Consider the following 15,539-nt stretch of genomic DNA (forward strand, 5'->3'; position numbering starts at 1 on the left):
CAAGGCTAGAGCCGACAGTCTCCTCCACAAACAGGGTAGCGTGCTGCAATTGTTTGGGGCGTGAGCTGAATGTTATGACGTGGTGCACGCTTAACGGCTGAGCAAGCCGTAATACCAACTCCAGAAAGACCACATTAAAGCAGCACTCTTTAAGGAAAGATAAAAAGTCTCTTTATTAAGGTCCTTTAAAATAACACAATCCAACAATGGGGGTAAACACAAGACATCCTTACGCGTTTCGTGCCCAACTGGCACTTAGTCATAGGATCCTATGACTAAGTGCCAGTTGGGCACGAAACGCGTAAGGATGTCTTGTGTTTACCCCCATTGTTGGATTGTGTTATTTTAAAGGACCTTAATAAAGAGACTTTTTATCTTTCCTTAAAGAGTGCTGCTTTAATGTGGTCTTTCTTTAGTGCAAAAAGCCCAGTTTTGTTGCCCAAAATCAGGGAGCTCTCACTCTATGCGTCCACTTCTTTCTGCAGTTAGCTCCGCCTCCAATATTAGTTGTTTAAAGGGATAGTCTACAGGGAGTGCAGAATTATTAGGCAAATGAGTATTTTGACCACATCATCCTCTTTATGCATGTTGTCTTACTCCAAGCTGTATAGGCTTGAAAGCCTACTACCAATTAAGCATATTAGGTGATGTGCATCTCTGTAATGAGAAGGGGTGTGCATAATTATTAGGCAACTTCCTTTCCTTTGGCAAAATGGGTCAAAAGAAGGACTTGACAGGCTCAGAAAAGTCAAAAATAGTGAGATATCTTGCAGAGGGATGCAGCACTCTTAAAATTGCAAAGCTTCTGAAGCGTGATCATCGAACAATCAAGCGTTTCATTCAAAATAGTCAACAGGGTCGCAAGAAGCGTGTGGAAAAACCTAAGGCGCAAAATAACTGCCCATGAACTGAGAAAAGTCAAGCGTGCAGCTGCCAAGATGCCACTTGCCACCAGTTTGGCCATATTTCAGAGCTGCAACATCACTGGAGTGCCCAAAAGCACAAGGTGTGCAATACTCAGAGACATGGCCAAGGTAAGAAAGGCTGAAAGACGACCACCACTGAACAAGACACACAAGCTGAAACGTCAAGACTGGGCCAAGAAATATCTCAAGACTGATTTTTCTAAGGTTTTATGACTGATGAAATGAGAGTGAATCTTGATGGGCCAGATGGATGGCCCGTGGCTGGATTGGTAAAGGGCAGAGAGCTCCAGTCCGACTCAGACGCCAGCAAGGTGGAGTACTGGTTTGGGCAGGTATCATCAAAGATGAGCTTGTGGGGCCTTTTCGGTTGAGGATGGAGTCAAGCTCAACTCCCAGTCCTACTGCCAGTTTCTGGAAGACACCTTTTTCAAGCAGTGGTACAGGAGGAAGTCTGCATCCTTCAAGAAAAACATGATTTTCATGCAGGACAATGCTCCATCACACGCGTCCAAGTACTCCACAGCGTGGCTGGCAAGAAAGGGTATAAAAGAAGAAAATCTAATGACATGGCCTCCTTGTTCACCTGATCTGAACCCCATTGAGAACCTGTGGTCCATCATCAAATGTGAGATTTACAAGGAGGGAAAACAGTACACCTCTCTGAACAGTGTCTGGGAGGCTGTGGTTGCTGCTGCACGCAATGTTGATGGTGAACAGATCAAAACACTGACAGAATCCATGGATGGCAGGCTTTTGAGTGTCCTTGCAAAGAAAGGTGGCTATATTGGTCACTGATTTGTTTTTGTTTTGTTTTTGAATGTCAGAAATGTATATTTGTGAATGTTGAGATGTTATATTGGTTTCACTGGTAAAAATATATAATTTAAATGGGTATATATTTGTTTTTTGTTAAGTTGCCTAATAATTATGCACAGTAATAGTCACCTGCACACACAGATATCCCCCTAAAATAGCTATAACTAAAAACAAACTAAAAACTACTTCCAAAACTATTCAGCTTTGATATTAATGAGTTTTTTGGGTTCATTGAGAACATGGTTGTTGTTCAATAATAAAATTAATCCTCAAAAATACAACTAATTCTGCACTCCCTGTAGTCAAAATTAAACTTTCATGATTCAGATAGGGCGTGTAACAACTTTCCAATTTATTTTTATCATCAAATTTGCTTTGTTCTCTTGGTATTCTTTGTTTAAAGCTAAACCAAGGTAGGCTCATATGGTAATTTCTAAGCCCTTAAAGGCCACCTTTTTTATCTTAGTGCAGACAGTTTTTCACAGCTAGACAGCACTAGTCTACATGTGCCATATAGATAACATTGTGCTCTTTCCTGTGGAGTTACCTATGAGTCAGCACTGATTGGCTAAAATGCAAGTCTGTCAAAAGAACTGAAATAAGAGGAAGTCTACATAGACTTCCCCTTATTTCGAGCTTTAACTGATCTAAAAGTAAGCTTTTTGCGCGCCTTGTGTACTGCTCATATTGCAAATTGAAAGTAAAAAGTTTTCAGTTGTGCGCTAACCTGACGCGCATAGAAAGCCGAACCTAGAATATCTGCCTAGGATACCTTCAATCTAAATAATTCTTTTTTGACTGGGTTTTATAGTGGAAGCACACATTGTCACAAAGGCAGTCATTTAGACACAAGCACTTTGAAACACACTGTTGTGACTTTGTTTGGACTTATCGTGCATAGAGGTGTGTCCCCTTTAAAACCCGGCTAATACGATCTGCAGGAAAATTGAGAAAATGCAAATCACGACCACAACACGGTACAAAATGGCATGTAACAATCGCGTTCTGTAAACGTTTGTTTCTAATTCGCGCTCATGTTGTCATGACTCATTTACAGCAATCTCATCTTCATAAATGGGATTTTAATTGTCAATCGCGTCTTTGTGAATAGGATTTTACAGTTTGCCATTCCGTCTTGTTTGTTGGCAACCAGGATCTTTTGCACAGGCTTTTTTTTTTAAATGAGGATGTGCAACAATTGTGTTTTTAATTGTTGCAATCTACAATATAAAGAATCTCATCTCCCCATCTTCCTACAGTAATAGAAACTGCGCAATCACAAACCTTGTTCTCTATAGTGATGGAGGAACAAGTGGTTTGACAATTTATAGTATGAGAATTGTTAAAATCCTCTTCTAGAAGCAGACTTTCAGATAGTTTACCGGTATCAGGATGGATTTGAATTAAGTAGGTTAAAGGGACAGTCAAGACCCAAAAAAACTTTCATGATTCAAATAGGGCATGTAATTTTAAACAACTTTCCAATTTACTTTTATCACCAATTTTGCTTTGTTCTCTTAGTATTCTTAGTTGAAAGCTAAATTTAGGAGGTTCATATGCAAATTTCTTAGACTTTGAAGGCCACCTCTAATCTAAATGCATTTTGACAATTTTTCACCACTAGAGAGTGTTAGTTCATGTGTTTCATATAGATAACAGTGAACTCATGCATGTGAATTTACAGAGGAGTGAACACTGATTGGCTAAAGTGCAAGTCTGTCAAAAGAAATTAAATAAGGGAGCAGTCTGCAGAGGCATAGATACAAGGTGATTACAGAGGTAAAACGTGTGTTGGTTATGCAAAACTGGGGAATGGGTAATTAAGGGATTATCTATCTTTCTTTCATGTAATTGGCAAGAGTCCATGAGCTAGTGACGTATGGGATATACAATCCTACCAGGAGGGGCAAAGTTTCCCAAACTTCAAAATGCCTATAAATACACCCCTCACCACACCCACAATTCAGTTTTGCGGACTTAATTTAAATTTCTACCTAAGGTTGTTAATTCTAACAACATTAATAGGGAAATTGTTGTCCCCTCTTTGTATCCTAGTCCTAAGAATTCTCTGGAGAGATCTTTACATTCTTTGGATGTGGTAAGAGCTTTGAAATATTATGTTGAAGCTACTAAAGATTTCAGGAAGACTTCTAGTCTATTTGTTATATTTTCTGGTTCTAGGAAAGGTCAGAAGGCTTCTGCCATTTCCTTGGCATCTTGGCTAAAGCTTTGGGTATTACTATCCTATACATCACTAGCTCATGGACTCTTGCCAATTACATGAAAGAAAACATAATTTATGTAAGAACTTACCTGATAAATTAATTTCTTTCATATTGGCAAGAGTCCATGAGGCCCACCCTTTTTATGGTGGTTATGGTTTTTTGTATAAAGCACAATTATTTCCAATCCCTTTTTTTGATGCTTTTTACTCCTTTTTTTATCACCCCACTACTTGGCTATTCATTAAACTGAATTGTGGGTGTGGTGAGGGGTGTATTTATAGGCATTTTAAGGTTTGGGAAACTTTGCCCCTCCTGGTAGGATTGTATATCCCATACGTCACTAGCTCATGGACTCTTGCCAATATGAAAGAAATTAATTTATCAGGTAAGTTCTTACATAAATTATGTTTTTAAAACAACAAAAATTCTGGTGTTGACTGTCCCTTTAATCTTTCACATGAAAATTATGATTTCCCGTCAAAGGGTTTATATCAATATAACTGTAATGTAAACTTTAAAGGTGTGAAACAGCCATTATATATGTCAGTTTTAGTTAAATTCCGATAACAAGTACTTAAAGGGACTTAAACCCCCCAAATTTTTACTTTTATGATTTAGGTAGAACATCCAATTTTAAACAACTTTCTAGTTTACTTCTATTATCAAATTTGCTTCATTGGTATCATTTGTTGAAGGAGCAGCAATGTACTACTTGTTTGAAATAAACACATGGGTGAGCCAATGACAATCGGTATATATATATATATATATATATATATGCAGCCACCAATCAGCAGCTAGAACCCAAGTTCTTTGCTGCTCCTGAGCTTACCTAGATAAACCTTTTCAGCAAATGATAACAAGAGAAGGAAGCAAATTAAATAATAGAAATAAATTGGAAAGTTGTTTAAAATTGCATGTTCTGTCTAAATCATAAATGTCTAATTATGACTTTACTGTCCCTTTAAAAGACCACTAAATACAGTAGAATTTAATCATTGACACATACACAATAAAAAGACAAGGCAATAGCACTTTGAATTTCAAATGAGCAGTACAATATTTTCTGGCAAATTTCAAAGTGAATCCAATCCCCCCCCCCCCCCCCCAGTATCATGTGAGAGCCACCAGCCAATCACAAAATACATATACAAATATACTGTGCACATGCTCAGTGGGAGCTGGAACCTCAGAAAGTGTGTGTATAAAAAGAATGGTAATGGAAGTATTTTTGGAGGAAAAATTGATTACATACTTTATCTGTATCATGAAACTTTAATTTTGTAGTTAGTGGTCCTTTAACAACTGAAAACAGTAAATAAAAAAATACTTTAACATACTTTCATTGTTTATTTTGTCCCCTTCTATATTTATTTCTGGACATTGTGGCCTTTTCAATTCCTTCAAAAGTTGAAGTGCAGACTCCTGATTTAGCACTGTTATTTTTCACACAGTTATTGGTTGTACACTCTAGTGACCCTAATTCACCTCAGCTGAGAAGGAATCCTAGGCTACAACATGCTGACGGCCATTGTTTTAAGATCACTAAAAGGTTACTATTTTTTAAAATTCAATCAACTAATATTTTAAAAAAGCATCTGCATATTACTCTCAGGCTAATCTTCGCTTTAAAAACATCATTTTATCTAGCATACATTTAGTGTTTAATGCCATTTTATTGCTTTCTCAATAAAGTTTTTCTTGTTTTATTCAGGGATTGTATGGAAATAAAAAGCATCAGCCTTTTTATTTGTTTGATTCATTTAGGTTTGAAAGATAATTATAGCCAGGAATAAGTTCTACATTCATTAATGGGACATAAAACCCAAACGTTTCCTTTTATGATTAAGGTAGAACATAGAATTTTAAACAACTTTCCAATGTACCGATACTTCTATTATCAAATTGTCTTCGTTTTATTGTTATCCTTTTTTGAAAAGGAGTAAAGTTATGTTTTGGGGTGTGCAGCACTATGGCTGTTATACATTAGCAAGAGACCTAGATGGCAGCACTATTTCCTGTCATATAGTGCTCTCGACATGTCCACACTATGAGGGCCATTTATCAAGCTCCGTACGGAGCTTGAGGGCCCATGTTTCTGGAGAGCCTGCAGACTCGCCAGAAACACCAGTTATGAAGCAGCGGTCTAAAGACCGCTGCTCCATAACCCTGTCCGCCTGCTCTGATGAGGCAGACAGGAATCGCCGGAATTCAACCCGATCGAGTGCGATCAGGTTGATTGACACCCCATGTTGGCGGCCGATTGGCCACGAGTCTGCAGTGGGCGGCGTTGCACCAGCAGCTCTTGTGATCTGCTGGTGCAATGCTGAATACGGAGAGCGTATTGCTCTCCGCATTCAGCGAGGTCTTGCGGACCTGATCCGCACTGTCGGATCAGGTCCGCAAGACCTATGATAAAGAGGCCTCAATGTATCTAGATATCTCTTCTACAAAGAATAACACAGCACATTTGATAATAAAAGTAAATTGGAAACTTTTTAAAAATTGTTTTCTCTTTCTGAATCATGAAATAAAAATGTGGGGTTTCTTGCCTTTTTTTAATAATTCTGTTTGTTTTTTAGTTGTTTTTTTTATACAAGTTTCTCCTTTTCATCTCAGGTTATCCCCATAACCATTTATTTTAGCCTTCAGAACTGATTACTTTCTTAGGTAATCCCGTTTCATTAATTTTCTCTATAAACATACGCTATATATAGTGTAAAATTGCACTGTACTATTGAGTTCACACTCTACTGAAACCTTAGATAGAGAGCTCTCTGCTGTGAAAAATATGCTGTGAGCCAAATAGGGGTTGACTTAGCTCAAAGACCTTGAAAGTTTCTTGATATTGTTTTTACATAAAAAGGCTAATCTGTGATACACAATAAAGCTATCTGTTTGGATTTGTTGCAACATTCTTACCTTTTTATCTTTTATGTTTTGAATTTTTAGAATTTCCCACAACAATGTTTTTATAACTAAACTTTATTTAACAGCAACAAATATATAGAGCTGTACAACATAGAAAAAAAGTATACACAATACTTTGTTCCACTCCATACTCCCAGTAATACCCTACTATACTATAATTTTTTTTGCTCCACAAAGAAAACATGAATTCTGAAATGCTCTGATTCTTGACATCGAGAGGGGTTTTCTAATCCATATGAGACACCTTAACACCCCCCCCCCCCAATAATGCCTTTATGAATAGAGGGGAGGGGAGGAGTTCAGCAAGGATGTGAAAAACTTCTCCAAGTGGGAGATGTCACAGGCCCCTAGATACATCCAGATCTTTTAGCTTCTTCTGCCCAGCGACTGTTTATCTGAGCATCTACTTGCATAGCCTAGAGGTATATAATAAACAAAGGGGTGCCACATAGCGTAATATTGTAAATGGATCAAAGGGAACATTTTCCCATATAAATCAACTCACACTTTGTGTTGGCACATATAAACAAAGGTGCCAACATAAAGTGTGCCAAAAAAGGTGCCAACACAAAGTGTGAGTTCAATTATGTTGGACTTGTTATTATAATAGATATTTGCTTATGATTAATTTATTTTAATATTTTTTTTATTTTTTATTGTTAATTTTTAATGATACTTAATTTTTATTTGTATTCTTGTTTTCTGACACCCCCTTTTAGATATCTCTTGTAGATATATTTCCACATAGCCTAGAGATACTACACACATTGTAGGCACATTTGGTACCATCTGAGACAATTCGAAAAAAATTAGGCCTCTGTCTCTGGAAGTCTCCAGCTCCTCCATTTGAACCTATATATGGGTTAGACCATCAGTTCTTATCTGGGAACGTTCTTTTTCTGCTAGGCATTTCCTCAGCTTGAGGAGTGATTTTCCTTGGCACATTTTTGTCAATTTTTATCTGTTACTTTAGCTGCTTGATTCAAGGGGGTCAATTTATTATAGTGTGAGCGGACATGATATGATGTAGCGTATCATGTCTGCTGCACATTGATAAATGCCGACAGCATACACTCTCAGCATTTATAATTGCACCAGCTGTTTTTGTGAACTGCTGGTGCAATACCGCCCCCTGCAGATTCGCTGCCAATCGGCCGCTAGCAGGGGATGTCAATCAACCCGATCGTATTCGATCGGGTTGATTTCTGTCCGCCGCCTCAGAGCAGGTGGACAGGTTATGGAGCGCTGATTCATACCTTCTGTTTCCGGCGAGCCTGAAAGCTCGCCGGAAACTCAGGGCATCAAGCTCCATACAGAGCTTGACAAATATGCCCCAAGGCCTTAATAAGAAAGGCATACCTGCTAGCAGGGAAGACTCATGCTGATCATATTACTGCTTATTCCACAGGTCAGTTACTACTTTTAGAGCCTTTCATAATGATGACTTGGTGGATAAGATCTGTAAGGCAGCTACTTGGTCTTTCTTGCATACGTTTGCCAAATTATACCATGGTTACAATTTTACCCCTGATGAGCCGGCCTTTGGCTGAAAAGTACTTTATCAGTAACATACCTCCCTACCTGTATTTGTCCTGCTCCATGTCATGGTATTTTTAATTGGATTCCACATGTTCTTGTGGACTCTCACCAGCTTCTGAAAGTAAACTAAAATGTATGCTTACCTCATAAACAAGGGGGGAACTGCTATTAACCTCTAAACTGTCACTCTGCATCACAACTTCCTAACCCCTATAAAGAAAAATGTTTGTTAGAGAGGTGGAGGATGCCCAGAATAAAAATGCTTTTAATGCACTAGGCACGTGCATTTGGTTTATAAGTGATTATTATCATTATCATGTACAGTGCTGTACAGTACTGCAAACTTCTGTAGCGCTGGATGATGTCCGCAAATCCAGCACTTAGTGTGTTGCACTTTCACAAGGAAGAAATCTGGCTCTAAATGCCACTAGCGGCCACCTTCTTCACAAATGATCTGAATGCACGTGCCTAATTGACACCTTCTTTAATACAAATTATTGCAATGGTCAAACACCACCCATCTATCCTTATTTGGAGGAACTAATCCAGACCTGTTACTGAGTATACAAGACTTGCAAATGCCCTTTTGTAAGGAAAACTTAAAGGGATACTAAACCCAAATTCTTTTTCTTTCAAAATTCAGACAGAGCATGGAATTTTAAGCAACTTTCTAATTTACTCCTATTATCAATTTTTCTTTGTTCTCTTGGAATCTTGCTATCTTTATTTAAAATTAGGAATGTTAAAGGGACACTGTAACCAAAAATGTTCTTTCATGATTCAGATAGAGCATGAAATTTTAAGCAACTTTCTAATTTACTCCTATTATCAAATTTTCTTCATTCTCTTGGAATCTTTATTTGAAATGCAAGAATGTAAGTTTAGATGCCGGCCCATTTTTGGTGAACAACCTGTTTTGTCCTTGCTGATTGGTGGATAAATTTATCCACCAATAAAAAAGTGCTGTCCAGAGTACTAAAACAAAAAAAAAGCTTAGATGCCTTCTTTTTTAAATAATAATAGCAAGAGAACGAAGAAAAATTGAAAATAGGAGTAAATTAGAACGTTGCTTAAAATTGCATGCTCTTTCTGAATTACATAAGAAAAAATTTGGGTAAAGTGTCCCTTTAAGCTTAGGAGCCGGACCATTTTAGGTTCAGCCCCATGGTTAGTGCTTGCTTAGTGGTGACTACATTTAGAAAACAAATAAGCAAGCATAACCCAGGTTCTGAACCAAAAATTGGGCCGGCTATTAAGCTTTACATTCCTGCTTTTTAAATAAAGATAGCAAGAAAAGGAAGAACAAATGATAATAGCAGTAAATTACAAAGTTGCTTAAAATTGCTGCCCTATCTGAACAATGAAAGAAAAAATGTGGGTTTAGTGTCCCTTTAATCCTTTTGCAGTTCCTCTTACATCTTTGCTGAGGCCAATTGGTGACAGATATGTAGACGGTTAGGCTTTTGAAATCTGCAGTGTGCACTTCCAATTCTCAGAAAAGGGAAAACTAGAAGTTTCAAATTAAATCTACAGCAAAAGATAGATAATAAAAGTATACTACAAACATTCTTATTGCATACAATTAAACATTTTGTATTACAATCTCAAAATCTATTTAAACATTTGTAAACTTGGAAAATCCCTAAAATCTATTCAGAGGAAATATAAAACATTTAGGTAATGTCCCACAGAAACACCACTGTGCCCTTGGATTATAGCAGGCGGCATGGTCCTTAGGTACTAAATATCATATGTCAGTTGTTTTGCTATACAAAATTAATTAAGCATTTTATTTTATAATTTTAAAATGAAATGTTTAATGCCCCTTTTAATAAACATTCATGATTTAGGCAGAACAAGTTTCCAATTTACTTCTATTTATTATTTAATGTGCTTCCTTCTCTTGTTATCCTTTGCTGAAAGGTTTATCTAGGAAAGCTCAGGAGCAGCAAAGAACCAAGGTTCTATCTGCTGATTGGTGGCTGCATATTTATACTGATTGTCATTGGCTCACCCATGTGTTCAGTTAGAAACCAGTAGTGCATTGCTGCTCCTTCAACAAATGATACTAAGAGAATGAAGCAAATTTGATAATAGAAGTAAACTGGAAAGTTGTTTAATATTTTATGTTCTACCTAATTCATTAAAGAAAATATTTGGGTTTCATGTCCCTTTAAAGGAAAATTAAAGGGACATAAAACCCAATGTTTTTCTTTCTTGATTAAAATAGAGCTTTTTAAAAAGTTATAATCTACTTCTGTTATCTAACTTTCTTTACTCTCATTGTATTCTTTGGTGAATAGCATACCTAGGTAGGCCCTGCGGAAGCATCTGGACCAATATAGGGCAGCAGATTGTGAAGAAAACTGCTTGCTGTATAGCATTGTTAAAAAGTTTCTTGCAAAACTGCTGCCCTGTAGTGTTCCAGACACGTGCACTCTCCTTAACCTACCTGTCTGCTTTTCAAAGGATACCAAGAGAACAAAGTAAATGTGATACTAGAAGGAAATAGGAACGTTTGTTGTCTCTCTCTGAATCATGAAAGAAAAGTCTTGTGTTTTGTGTCCCTTTAAAGTTATATTTATTTGTTGCATCTCAAGCTATTCTTATACTTATATCAATGTTTTTTTTTATCTTTCCTTAGGGGATGAGGGAGACAATTTCTATGTCATTGACCAAGGTGAAGCTGATGTAAGTATTATTTCTGTGATTCTAATATTTAAATGGAATAGATGTAGCTGTTATATGTCCTGTCATATTATTAGTATTATTATACTTTATTTATGAAGCACCAACCTATTCCGCAACGCTGTCCATAGGTGCAATTCATTTAAATAAAACAATTATATAAAACTTGTAAGAAACACGACAAAATTTACTGCTGATGCTGATTGGCTGCTGTTAATTTCTTCATTTAAAAAAAAAAAAAAAAAAATACCTGCAGGTGGGCAGCAGCTGAGTATAACGTTTTTACACAGAACTTACTCTGGTGAGCTAAGGAAATTGTGAGGTAAAATATCTTCCTTTTTTACATAGAGATGCTCAGGTGATATTTTCCTGTCAGCTTTTTACAGTTATACTGCATCAGTTTCAAGTGATTTAGCATATGAGTATTATGTCCCTTTAATTATATTTAAAAAATTGTATAAAAAGGATACAGCATCACCATAAAACACTTATGTAAAGTACACAGGAAAAGAAACATATTTAGGCTTTAGTTTCCTTTGCTGTTGTAGAAGTATGTAAAATGGTGGTAACAAAAACATCTTCATGGTCCCTAAAGGGACATTAAACACCTTGTACAAGACATTACAAGACATTTCTATTGTGTTGCTATAGAATAACATATTAGTCTTAAAGGGACATAATACTCATATGCTAAATCACTTGAAACTGATGCAGTATAACTGTAAAAAGCTGACAGGAAAATATCACCTGAGCATCACTATGTAAAAAAGGAAGATATTTTACCTCACAATCTCCTCAGCTCAGCAGAGTAAGTTCTGTGTAAAAAGTTATACTTCACCTGCTCCCAGCTGCAGGTAAAAAATAAATAAATGAAGAAATGAACAGCAGCCAATCAGCATCAGCAGTGCTGAGGTCATGAACTCTTACTGTGATCTCATGAGATTTGACTTAACTCTCATGAGATTTCATAGTAAGCTTCCTTTACCTGATTGGTGAAATAATATGAGAGTTCGCGAGGCTCATCCTTTCAGCTGTCCCAGGACAGACACACTAAAATGCTGCTTAGAAATCCTTTACAATGGGAGGTGGCTACTGAGGAACTTTTGAGGTAAAATATCTTACTTTTTTACATAGAGATGTTCAGGTGATATTTTCTAGTCAGCCTTTTACAGCTATGCTGCATCACTTTCAAGTGTTTAAACATTTGGGTATTATGGCCCTTTAACTCCACCCACCATTTGCCTTATTTGGAAGAGCCAGTCTGGGCTTTAGTCATCAGGCTAGCCATGGTCATAATGTTAGTATAGAGCAGTGATGGCTAACCTTGGCACCCCAAATGTTTTTTAACCCTTTGGCTGCTAAACCATTTCCCACCTTGGTGCTAAGCTGGATTTTAGATTTTTTTTTTACTTTTTAAAATATATAAAATATATTTTGTCCCTAAGTCATATAACGTTGGAAAGGGTAGGCGATTACCTTTACAACAGTGGTTCTTGGAGGTCTGTAGCTGCCTGAGATACAGGCTTCTAAGCAGCATGCCCCCATTTCCCTATATTGTCCATTGTTAATTTTAAATAAAGTTGCGCGGTGACCTCATCACGTCATTGCGCGTTACGTCACCGCGCAAATAGTGAAGCCCCAGCGATATTTCTCACTAGCCAGATCGCCGGGGTGGGAGTAGGTCGGAGCCCCCAGATTGCCCTCAAGGTGGGTGAGTGCTAGCGACGGCTCTGAGCCGTTATGTTATATACAAATCTCTAGGTCTTTAGTGTCCCTTTAATGGAGATACAGTTTACAACAATGGAAACTAGGCCTTAATGTACACAGTAAGCATCATCTTTAAAGTACAAAATTAAAAGTGTACTTTCTTCTATAAGGTACGACGAGTCCACGGATTCATCCTTTACTTGTGGGATATTATCCTCCTGCTAACAGGAAGTGACAAAGAGCACCACAGCAGAGCTCTCTATATAGCTCCTCCCTTAGCTCCACCCCCCAGTCATTCTCTTTGCCTACTCTAAGTATTTGGAAGGGTAAAGTGAAAGAGGTGATAAAATATTAGTTTTTAATTTCTTCAAGCAAGAGTTTTTTGTTTTAAATGGTACCGGTGTGTACTATTTACTCTCAGGCAGCAGCTGGATGAAGACTTCTGCCTGGAGGATGATGAGCTTAGCATTTGTAACTAAGATCCAGTGCAGTTCCCACAGAGGCTGAGGAGTACAAGAAACTTCAGTGTGAGGAACGTTTTCATGCTATATAGCAGTGAGTTATGTTCAGTCATTTTTTTCTGGAGAGACTGTGTATTTCAGAAAGGCTGACAGTATCCCCATGAGGGTAAGGGTTAGTAGTAATCCTAAGAGCTATAGAAGGGCATTACTAAGCTTGCATAAGGGGCTAATCAAAAAATGATTGACACAGAGTTTTTTAATATTTGTGGGCAAACGTTTTATGAACTGGGAGTGCTTTTAACGTTTTGTGGGCAATAACGTTTTTTTGGGCAACTTTATTGAGGGTACACTTGGCTTATTATTTGGGTCTCAGAACCCACATGGCTAGTTTAAAACCGCTCTGGTGTGGTTCTTTGATGCTGTAGAGACATTGAGTGAGATGGGAGGGGCCTATTTTCACGCCTCAGATGCGCAGTTTTTTCATGCAGCAAGCTCCAACTCCTGAGGGCCCTTGTGGATGTTTTGGGCCAAATCAAAGCTTCAACCCCATATTTACAATCCCTGAGGGCAGGTAGGCGCCACAGCAGGGCTGTGGCGAGGTGCTGGGGGTGTTTTTTTCCGGATTTAGGCCTGATTTCAATCCAGTTTGCACATTAAGGGGTTAAATGTTTTATTTTCTTGTAGGGCAATCTTAACTACACAAATTGAGTCTGCTATCAAAAATTTGGAAAATTTGGTCCATTTTAAAGCAGTTTTGCAGAACGTGCATGCTTTTTTTTTTTCTCTTAAAGGCGAAGTACCGTTTTTTAAGATTGTTGTTTTTTCACTAAATAAAGTGTTTATCAAGCTCATTTGAAGTCATTACTAGCCTGTTCAACATGTCTGACATTGAGGAAAGTCATTGTTCAATATGTTTAGAAGCCATTGTGGAACCCCCACTTAGAATGTGTCCCTCATGCACTGAAAGGTCAATAAATTGCAAAGAACATATTTTAGCTACTAAAAGTATGTTGCAGGATGATTCTCAGTCAGAAGGGAATCAGGTTATGCCATCTACTTCTCCCCAAGTGTCACAACCATTAACGCCCGCACAAGTGATGCCAAGTACTTCTAGTGCGTCTAATTCTTTCACCCTGCAAGATATGGCCGCAGTTATGAATACTACCCTCACAGAGGTTTTATCTAAGCTGCCTGGGTTGCAGGGGAAGCGCAGTAGGTCTGGTGTGAGAACAAATGCTGAGCCTCACAATGTTCTGAGTTGGGAGTGAGGGATTTGCTGTCTGAGGGAGAGATTTCTGATTCAGGAAAGATGTTCCCTCAGACAGACTCAGATATGACGGCTTTTAAATTTAAACTAGAACACATCCGCTTGTTTCTCAGGGAGGTTTTAGCGACTCTGGATGATTGTGACCCTATTGTAGTTCCAGAGAAATTGTGTAAAATGGACAGATTTCTAGAGGTTCCTGCCTACACTGATGTTTTTCCGGTCCCTAAGAGGATTTCGGACATTGTTACTACGGAGTGGGATAGACCAGGTATTCCGTTCGTTTCCCCACCTACTTTTAAGAAAATGTTTCCCATATCAGACACCATGCGGGACTCGTGGCAGACGGTCCCTAAGGTGGATTGAGCTATTTCTACCCTGGCTAAGCGTACAACTATAACTATTGAGGACAGTTGTGCTTTCAAAGATCCTATGGATAAAAAATTATAGGGTCTCCTAAAGAAAATATTTGTTCATCAAGGTTTTCTTCTCCAACCTATAGCGTGCATTGTTCCTGTAACCACTGCAGCAGCTTTTTGGTTCGAGGGTCTGGAGGAGGCTCTTCAGGTTGAGACCCCATTTGATGATATTCTGGATAGAATTAGGGCTCTCAAGCTAGCTAATTCTTTCATTACAGATGCTGCTTTTATACTGGCTAAATTAGCGGCAAAGAATTCAGGTTTTGCCATTTTAGCGCGTAGAGCGTTATGGCTTAAGTCCTGGTCTGCTGACGTGTCGTCAAAATCTAAGCTTTTAGCCATCCCTTTCAAAGGTAAGACCCTATTCGGGCCTGAACTGAAAGAGATCATTTCAGACATCACTGGAGGGAAAGGCCATGCCCTTCCTCAGGATAAGACAAACAAGATGAGGACCAAACAAAATAATTTTCTTTCCTTTCGAAACTTCAAAGGTGGTCCCTCTACCTCTTCCCCTGCTGCAAAACCAGAGGGGAATTTTGCTCAATCCAAGTCAGTCTGGAGAC

The 15,539-nt window shown here is 38.1% G+C and overlaps 1 protein-coding gene across 1 annotated transcript in view; it reads left to right on the forward strand.

Moving 5' to 3' along the window:
- The window catches only part of PRKAR1B (protein kinase cAMP-dependent type I regulatory subunit beta), an 807,144-nt gene that overhangs the window by 457,747 nt on the left and 333,858 nt on the right, over window positions 1-15,539 (forward strand). The window contains exon 6 of the mRNA XM_053695126.1: window positions 11,082-11,128. Within this exon, the coding sequence (XP_053551101.1) occupies window positions 11,082-11,128 (47 nt within the window). The remainder of the gene's footprint in view (window positions 1-11,081; window positions 11,129-15,539) is intronic.

Source organism: Bombina bombina, chromosome 11 (assembly GCF_027579735.1).
Source record: "Bombina bombina isolate aBomBom1 chromosome 11, aBomBom1.pri, whole genome shotgun sequence".
In the NCBI taxonomy this organism is placed as follows: domain Eukaryota; kingdom Metazoa; phylum Chordata; class Amphibia; order Anura; family Bombinatoridae; genus Bombina; species Bombina bombina.